A 10,377-nucleotide genomic window follows, 5' to 3' on the forward strand; every position below is an offset into this window, starting at 1 on the left:
CTTAGTAAATAAGACTCTCAATTATCTGATATAGCGTAGTCGAAATCAGTATAAAAGAGGTTAAAATTAATTAAGGTATTTATATATAATTAGATCTGTGGTAGACTGCTATCGAACCGCTACCACCGTATTTTATATACCCGTGCGACGCCCTACTTATTTTTGTTTGTTTGGTACTTACTAGCTATAAGCTAGTGCTAGATAGTTATTTAGCCACTTTTTCACGATTTTAAAGCTATTTATAACTATCACGATAACGTAACCTAATAGCCTATACCCTATATAGTTTGTAGCTTACCTAATCGCTTAGCTTTTACCTAAGCCCTAGCTATCTTTATAGCGTCCTCGCCAACCTTCTTATATACTCTTTACCTTTTTAAACGCGTAGGCTCCACAATACGCTCTACATTCGTAACCTTATTCTTAACGCGTTATTTAGCTATCCTACGCGTCTCTTCTACCCTTAAAACGCCTCCGTGCTATAGCTATATATTCTTAATAGCACGGCGTTAATAGGTAATAGTCTTAGCGTACTTCTTACGTATAAGGTCCCTCTTTACCTGGATTAGTTCGGACGCTAAGGATAACGACACCTTAATAAAGCTTATCACTTTACGCTGTATAGTAGGGTCTAATTCCGCCTTATCACGTAAACTACGCCTAATTCTACGGACAGAATAATATATCTTACGAAGGGTTATTAGCGTTATCGGGTTTAAGGACCTATTAGAAGGGATAGGAGACGGGGTAGGTATCCGAGGTCTGCGTTCTTCTAACTACTATAGAATAATCTACGGGTAAATAGATAGATCCCTGTTTTCTTAAAGGCGGAGAGGATTATTAATTACTTAAACGCCTGCTAACGCACACCCTTAAGTAATAAGAGAAATTCGAGCTTTATAATATTAATAACTCTATCGCGAACTAGCTAGTTAAGGGCTTTTGCGTGGTAATGCTTTAGAGGCTGGAAAACAAATATTAAGCGGTTAAAGTATATAGGTTAGGTAAGGGGGTAATCTAAAAGATATAATATCATGATTATTATAGAATTATATAACTTCCTACGTGTAGTAGGAGCCGTGCCTATCTAGGAGTAATAGCCGCTTCGCGCTAATAGATAACTTCTTAGAGTATTTATCGAAATGCTTTAGCTAATCTAGGCTAATGTATTATATACATAGCGCGATATTTTATAGTAAAATAAGGTATAACTAACCTAGTTATTCGTATATCCAGTTAGCGATACTACTGTTATTATTCCGTTAGCTATCCTTTCTAGTTTATACTATTACCATATATAGACTTTACTGTTTAAGATTAGGAAAACGGGGATAATAACGCCGTATACCGAAATAGCCTTAATTACTATTATGAACTCTTTATTCTACGGGGTGCTAAAGTAGTAGGATTTATTCTATTTAGTAATAGTAACCTAATCTTTACCTATTCCGATTTAAAGGCCGGTCTTATCTATATTCTAGATAAATTCCGGGGGGATTCCGTTTTTCTATATAACTTCCTATAATTAGCTAAAGTATTAAAGAACCTATTCGGAATCCTCGGTAGTCTAACAGTTCGTATCTATCTTCTTTTACTTCCTTTCAAAGTAGTCGTGCCGTTAGGTAAACCGCGTAACCTATTATCGACTAATAGTAGGGGCAGGGCAGCCTTCTTTAGCGTCGTAACGCGCCTCGAGAATCGCGTTTATAGCGTTAGTAATAAACTCAGGTCGAACCGTAAGGTTAATATAGTTAAGGCGGTCTATATAGCGGTATAGGGCCTTTTCTTCAGGCTCTAAAAGCTTCAAATTCAATGATTTTAGGCCCGGTTTAGGGCGGTGGCCCTATAGGCGATTCCGTAGCATTGTATCGCGGGAGACTAAATTAACGCGCGACCGTTGCTACCTTCGTATCCGGGTTTTTGTTAATATAATTAATAGCCTTGGTAAGGCGAGATTCTATTTTAAAAAAGATTATAACAGGGTGTTATTATCGATAAAAACGCGGTTATTATAAATAGCTTTAAAAAAGTGGCTAAATACCTATCCAGCACCAGCTTATAGCTGGTGAGTGCTAAACGAACCAAAATAAGTGGAGCGTGGCACGGGTAGTGCAGATTGTCGAATAGACTATAGTCTTTTCAGTTACGTAATAGGCTAGATTTCGAAAAGTATAATACGGGTAGACGCTTGCAGAATCTGCACTATATAAAATACGGTGGCAGCGTTTCCCTAACGGTCCGAGATAGTTATAATTATACACAATTACCTTAATTAATTTTGACCTATTTTATAACGATTTTAACTACGCTTTACCTGACAATTAAGAGTTTTACTTACTAAGTGAATAACCTACCTTTCTACCTTAACTACTACCGAGTTAAGAAGCTATCTAGCTACGCCGATATAGCGTATTAATCTATAAATAACCATCAAAATATCGGAATCTTATAAGCCCATTACCTATAAAACCTATCGCGATTAGGAGCTCTAGAGTAAACACTATAAAGCTATGGCCGTTAATAACAAAGTCTAGGAATATCTACGCCCAGATAATCCTATTCCCCCTCCTTACAAGCCTGTTTTACCTTCCTACGCCACCTTCTAGCCGACGCACGTAACCCTATAAGCAGAAGCTACGCCCTCGTAGTAGTTAGATCTAATATCCACTGGGCAGAAAGCCTACGACTCGGCGATATAACGCTGGAAGATATAGAGAGATAACTATACTAGCTATATAAAGGGTATTAGAGCCGTTTTAAACCAGTAGACTAACACCATCGATAATAGCCGTAGGCTACTACTACGTAATATAATGCTTAAAGAGGTATTTAAAGCCTTTTAACGCGGTACTACTCTTTATATAACTACCCGCCGCGTTAATACCTACTAAGATTATAACAAATACATCCGCGTAGCGCTAACGACCCTAAAGAGGCTTAGGAGTAGGTATCTAGATAGTAGGAGCTATCAGTACGCCTTAAAGAGGTCTAATCGAGGCCCGTAAAGTATATCTGGATAGTAGACTTCTTTGAAGGTATATATTTAATCGCTAGTCGCGATTAGACCCAAGCCGAGGGACGTCTTTTGGATAAGAAAGTACTACTCCTCGAAGACCTTTAAACCCTTAGTTAGCGAGATATCAAGACTAGACTTAAAGATTAAGTAAAACGCGGTAGCCACCGCGCCATAATATTCCCTATACTATATACCAGAAGCGAAGAGGGCGAAAATACCTTAGGTGCCACGGCTAACCCTAAGAAGGGTAGCTATAGAAAGAGGAAAGCTAAGAATCCTACTACCACGGTATCTATAGCTATACCCTCTACTGCTTTAGCTAACTATTCCTCTTCTAAATACCGTTAATCTACCCTATAAAGAGGAGAGATATACCGCGTATACGCTATACCTAGCTACGATATTAACGCCTGCTTCTATCTATTCCCGGATATAGTATATAACGACTAAACGCCCTTCGAGAGCATTAAAATAACCGTCTAACGGATCCTTAAATATAACCCTGTACTATCCGCGGAAGTCGAAGAACTACGCGCTGTCAAGAAGGTGAAGAAGGATACTAGCCGGGACTTAGTATAGCTTAAAGAGGCGTGACTCGACTATAGTAGCGTCCGTAGTGTCCGTAGCGGCGTCTCCCACGCCGCTAGCTTTATAGTAGGAACCGCTATTACTAGTTACCCTCTTCGAGTATCTACTAGCCTTAATTCCGGTGCTACTATTTATATTTTTATCGATTTTTCCTGTTGTTCTAATTTTACACCCACTATATAAGGAGACTATATAGTTATTAAATAGGTAGTCGCAAAGAGTGAAAAGGTAGAGTCAAGTAAGAAACCAGGTATAATCATAATAGGATTATAATAGGGTTAGAACGTGGGTGTAGCCAAAGAATTAGATTAATCGCTAGCCTCTCTCTTAAAAGGGGAGGCTCCTCCGCTCCTTAAGACTACCTTCTGCTACTCTCTACTACTTCTTGAGGACTGCTTATTTACTTTCTTAAGGGCTGCGTATTTACTTTAAGAGACTATTCTGTTTACTTATATAATAACTACTTTATTTATGTCTTGAGGGGTCTTAGCCTGGGCATGCCTGGACCCCTATAGATTTATAATAGGGCCCTATCATGACCACTACTGTAGACACCTGATATAGCGACCCCCCCCCGGATGCTCCTGTTCTTAGGAGCGCCCGATCCGTGCTAGCCCCCTCGGCTCCTCTATAACCCGGCCTCTGAGTCTATCCCCTAAATTCCTGATACCCCGAATCGGAGCCTTCCACGATAGGACCCTAATAGGCCCCCGACCGGTTCCCACACGGAGCCTTTCTAGCCGTGGCTCTAACCCGGGTATACGCTCTCTCCCTTTAATCTATTAACCAAAAACTAATAAAGGCCACTCTATCCTTAACCCGAGACCTAAACTAATATCCTATCTAGGACTCTAATAGGTTCTAGGCCGGTTCCTCTACGGGTCCTTAAGTCTATTCCTTTATCCCCCTAGGTTATCCCTTCTATTACTTTATAAAGACTCCCGAAGCTAGTATCACGTAGGGCCCATTATTACTCCTTCCGTGAACTTCGTAGCTTCCTTCTTTATACTAAAAATAGGTGTCTATATTACTACTATTAGGGGGATATCTCGTAATCCTCCCGTTATTCCTCTTCCTATTCTTTTTATTCCTCTTCTATACTTAATTCTTCGATCGTATTACCTCTTTTCAGTAAGTCCTACCTAACCTAAGATATCGCGTACTAACGACGTATAGCCTTATTGAATTAAATAACTACTAGCTTATAAGTAGTTCCCACACGTCTCTAGTCCCCGATACTACCTAACTATATATCTAGTATAGTCACTATATCTTCCCAGGAAATTAATAATAATAATAAACGCGCCGCTACTCCCGCGAGTATAACGCGAGCCTCCAAGAGGCTTAAGACCACGGCTACGGCGTTATCCTTATAGTCCGCTAGGTAATCTACCCCGTAGTCGGCTATATAGCCTGCCTTATCGTAGGTTATAGCTCCGGCTACGCTAAAGCCTCCTACTCCTACTACGGCTACGCCTTTAATATCGACTACTACGCCGTCGGTTACTCCCTGCTGGAAGGTAGTGGATATCGGTATAGGCGGGGATCTAAGGGCCCCCTATATACGTTATACGGGTAAGTTAGTGACGATTAACTTTACGGAGAAAACGCATACTATTAAGGCTATAACGTGCCGATACGCCAATAACGGTCGGCGCACAAATAAGTCCCACTACTATTTTTGAGTATAATAGCCTAAAATACCGCGTGGTAAGTTATATATCTTTATTATTATTTAATTTTTATAGCCCCTCTCTTTATAGACTACTCCGTGGGCCTAGTCCTTCTAATACGCGTAGTAGCTTCCTATCGCTAATAAGAATGCTACCGAGTAGCTTTAAAAGGTGTTATTTATCGCTATTAAGAAAGGTAGCCTAAATAAGAGTCGCCGCGTAAGTATTACTATATCCTTTTATTAACCCTGTATAATACTCTTACTAATCCTCTATAGTACCAGGCCATAGCAGTTTAATACTAGGTTATCCTTAGAGAGGCTCTGGGTTAAACGACGCTAAAGTTTAACCGGTTAGCTACCGAGGAAGCTATAGCTACTTAGCGTTAAGCTAAGGAAATTACCGACGCCCGCTAGAAAACGGCGGATAATATCCACGAGAGGCTTAATAGTATAGAGTCGCTCTTTAAGTAATTCGTCGGGCTATAGTAGTAGTGTCTTACTATTAAGTAAAAACGCCTTAATATTAAATAATAATGCCTTATATTATATAAGCGCGACCTTGCGGCTTAGGAGCAGACGGCTAGTACTTTCGAGTAAATAGCTACTCTTAACCTAGGCTAGGCTCAGAGAGACCTACCTATACCCTTAGGGCCTACCTTAGCCCCCGCGGGGGTTAGCTTTATAGGTAGTAATATATTTAGTAACGGTGGCCCTGCGTAATATTAAGGCTCGCTATCGGGGGTTACGATACAGTAAGGTCTATAGGGTCCCCCGGATCCTTATAAAATGCCCGACGATAACGATATAGTGCCGGCCTTATTAGTGAAGAAGGGGAAGAAGGCTTTAACGCCCTTAACTCCTTTATCAGGGAAGAAGAAGAAAAAGCAGAAGGCGAAGACGCCTCTATCTCTTCGGCCTTCGATACTATCCGCGGGTAATAGGTAAAAGGGGGGAATAGCGGCTACTACTATAGGGCAGAGCCAGGTATATATAGAGGATAATAGTAACGAGGTAGCTAGGCGGGAGCCTACCCCTCTAGATAATAACTTAATAGGGTTTAAGGACGTTCTTTTAGGGGTGTAATAGTTAATAGTATATATAGAGGAACGGTTATTTTCTTTCCAGGTTTTTTACTAGCCTTCGGGTTAGGTTTTTCCTTTTTTTTGTTTTTTCTAGCTTTAGGGTAAACCTATCGCAACCCTAATAGTCCTAAGTATACTTCGCTATAATATAATCGTGTCCTATCGTAACGGTTGATTAAGGGAAAAGTAGAGGTAATTACACTTTAAGGGCGATAAGCTATTATGCTAAAGGAAGAAGAACGGGGTTTAAGGGGGCGTTACGTCTAAAACGAAAAATAGAGAACAAGAGCAGAGTCCTCGATTAGAAAAACAGTAATCGTGGCGATAACGCCTATATAGTCCCCGTCCAGGTTAAGGGGGGGGTCTCTGCCTAAGAATTTATCTCCACCGCCCACTAAAGGGTTTCTAGGTTAATAGAGCCGATACGTACGCTATATCTCGATTAGGTCCTTTACGGGAATAGTATGTAAACCTATTAGGTTCCCGATAAGTCGCCTTACCCGTAAGAAGGGAAAAGAGGTAAGGATAATACCCTTATATCGCGTTTTTAAGGTCCCTAGTAGGAATATTATAGGAACCTATATAGTTCTTAGTTAGCTTCGCCTTAAAGTAGGCGTTGACGAGTTGGTCGGGGACGTTCCGCTTTAGCTCCTATGTATTCTCCTTATCGCTATATCCTGCCTATTTAATTAGGTATTAACGTCGTTTACCCTAATATCGGTAGGCTAGAATAGCTTCGACGTCGTACTTATCCGAGTCCGGTTCGATATCGATAATAGGTGGCTCCGGCTATAATCTATCACGGGACCTCTATAGTTCTAGCAGAGAAACTAGGAAAACGTTATAGATCCTTATATCTTTTAGCAGGGCTAATTAGTATACTAGGCTATAAGTACCGATAATCTTAGTCACCTTATAGGGGCTAATAAACTTATCGCTAAGCTTTTTCGACGGTCTCTTCTACTGGATATTCTTCGTGGATAGTAGAATATACTCGTTAACCTTAAAAGAATGCTAGGCACGACTATTATTATATGACCGTTTATAAGAAGCCTAGGCCCTTTTGATAAGCTCTGAAATAGACCGGCACTAGGCTATAAGGAATTCCGCACGGCGCTCGGCTTTAGCAGCGCGAACCTCGCCTGCCCTAGACAGTTATACCTCATTAGATCCCCTTAGATTATAGCCTATTAGGGTACCGGATAGGATATAACGTATCGCAGAGTGCTACGCCGTATTATAGGTAAACTCTACTAACGGCAGCCGGTGAACCTAGTTATCCTATTCCTACGAGTAGAAAACACGAAGGTAGTACTTAAGGTTCTGGTTCTACTGCTCTATCTATCTATTAGTTTACGGGTGCCACGCTATAGATAAGCGCCTAGCTACATCTAAATATCGATATAGCGTTACCTAAAAACGGCTTATAAACAGCGTGCCTCGGCCTAATATAATACCGTCAGGCAGGCTAACAGTACGAAAAATATAATACTATAAAGACTTAGTTAGTCCTTCTACTATTAGGCCACTACTCGAGGGGATATAAATCGAGTACTTTATTAGGCTGTATACTACTATAAGGATAGCGTCCCTTTTACGGCCTAGGCTATAAACCGGCGGCAGCCCCGTGATAAAGTTAATAGATATCTTTATAAAGGGGCGCTAAGGTACTAGAAGACTCGCCAGCTCGCTATATAGCTTATAATACCACGGCTTAGTGCGTTAACACACCCCGTAGGTAGGCATAAACTGCCGGATATCTATAGGTAAATAATCCTAAAAGTAGAAGTCCGAAACCCTCTTAATAGTCCTTATAACCCTATAGTGCCCCATACTAGATCCGTTATAGAAACACTATAGGACCTTTTAGCGGAGGCCAGAGTAGTCTAGTATAAACACGCGATTCTTAAAACAAAGGATACTACTACTCCTAGACTAATATCCGTATATAGCGTCGTTACTATAGGCTTTACGCTACCTAGTATAAAAAGGTTTATCTGCTTACGCCTCTACCACCTCTTCTAGTAAGGTAAGGGAATTAAGAGCGGGAACACGGTTAGGGGTAGTACGGGAACCACGCTAGTTCCCGATAAGGCCTAAGACTATTACGGGTTAGCCCCGTAATAAGGATCCGGCTATACTCCGGATCTTCCTCACTACGCGCTTAGTTAACGGACCTATATCGCTAAGTCATCGCTATCTTATAGCTAGCCTAGCGCTATAGACTTTTCTCCTTTTTCCTTCTTCTTTCCTTAGTTCTAGATAATCTATTATTACGACCTTACTTAGTGCCACGACCTATAACCAGTCGTTTGTAAAGACAAAGTGCCTCGAAAAGGGCTCTAAAGAAAGATTATCCGCTTACGCCTCTTCTACCTATTCCGGTAAAGGAGAGTTAAGAGCGGGCATAGCGCGGGTACTATACTAGGTTCTATATAGGCCTAAGGCAGAACGCTTCGAAGAGGACTCTGGAAAAAGATTATCCGCTTATGTCTTAACCACCTTCAGTAAGGTAGGAGGAGCGGGAAAAATAGAATAGGGACTATTACGGGAACCACGCTAGTTACCGATATAGTCTAACATAGAACGCCTTAAGAAGGACTCTAAGACAGATAAAGGGTTATCCGCTTACGTCTTAACCACCTTCGGTAAGGGGGGGTTAATAACGGGAATATCAGAACCGGGGGTATTACGGGAACCACGCTAGTTACCGATATACCCATAATAAAACGCTTCGAAAAAGACTCTACCGCCTTAGCCCGGTTAGTAACCAGGGCACGCTTATAGGGCGTATATTAGGGCTTTCTTAATAACCTATCTGCGGGGTTTTATATCCCCGGGCGGTACCGAATCTTAAAATTAAACGGGGCGAGCTCCTTAAGCCACTATACGTGCTGCCCCTTAAGCTTCGGCTTATCTACCAGGTAGCGATAGTTTAGGCAGTCTATTAGGACTATAACAGGGCTCTGACTATAAGCCACGTAGTAACGCCACGTGCGAAAAGACTCGATAATAGCTATAAGCTCGGAGTCGGGCGTATTATAATTAAGCTCGGCCCTATATAGCTTACAAGATATAAACGCCATAGGGCGCTATAAGCTATCCTCGAGTTAACTAATAACGGCGCTAATAGCAAAGCCAGACACGTCGGGTTTAATACGTATAGGCAGGGCGGGGTTAAAATACCGTAGGACCGGTGCCTTCTAAAACAGCAGCTGTATTTCCTCGAACACGGCCTAGGCCTACTAGGAAAGGATAAGGACCCCGGCGTGCCCCCCCTTTAAATAATCTATAAGAGGGGCAGCGACCTTAGAGTAGTTCTTAATAAAACGTCTATAGAAACCCGTAAAACCCAGGAAGACCTATATCTTCTTAAGACTCTTAGGAAGCTCCTAGTCGCGGATAGTCTTAACGCGGGATAGGTCTATACGTACCCTATCTAGACTATAGATAAAACCGAGGAATTCCACGTCTTTAGTCTTAAACTCACACATATCGGGGTTAGTATACAGGGACTACTACCTAAGCCTAATAAGGACCTCGCGGACGTATACGCGGTAGGTGGCTAGGTCTTTACTACAGATAAGAATATTATTAAGGTAGTCTATATAGATAATATCGATAAGACCCGTTAACGCTTAATTAATATAGCGTTAGAAGCTTGCTAGCGTATTAGTAAGACCGAATAGTATAATATGGTATTCGTAGTAGCTGTATTTTGTGCAGAACGCCGTCTTCTATTTATCACATACCCGTATACAAAGCCGGTAGTATACGTTCTTAAGATCTAGCTTAGTATAGTACTACGTTAAAGACAGATAATCTAAGATCTTATAGATAAGGGGTAGTAAGGTACGATCCTTAATAGTCACCGTATTTAGCCCACTATAATTAATATAGAGGCGTAGCTTACTACCCCTCTTAGGGATAAACAGAATAGGCACGCTAAACGGGCTAATAGACGGTCTAATCTATCCCTTCGTGACGGCGTTCTATAGGTATTAACGCAGCACTTC

The 10,377-nt window shown here is 41.3% G+C and overlaps 1 protein-coding gene across 1 annotated transcript; it reads right to left on the reverse strand.

Annotated features, from left to right (window-relative positions):
* Positions 1-1,639: 1,639 nt before the first annotated feature.
* On the reverse strand, positions 1,640-1,810 carry SODALDRAFT_286172 (hypothetical protein; the record flags this gene model as incomplete). The annotated part of the gene is made up of 1 exon (XM_028608518.1): positions 1,640-1,810. A coding segment is annotated over one exon (171 nt), but the record flags the coding sequence as incomplete, so codon positions are not given.
* Between the last annotated feature and the right edge of the window lie 8,567 nt (positions 1,811-10,377).

Source organism: Sodiomyces alkalinus (genome assembly GCF_003711515.1).
Source record: "Sodiomyces alkalinus F11 unplaced genomic scaffold SODALscaffold_17, whole genome shotgun sequence".
In the NCBI taxonomy this organism is placed as follows: domain Eukaryota; kingdom Fungi; phylum Ascomycota; class Sordariomycetes; order Glomerellales; family Plectosphaerellaceae; genus Sodiomyces; species Sodiomyces alkalinus.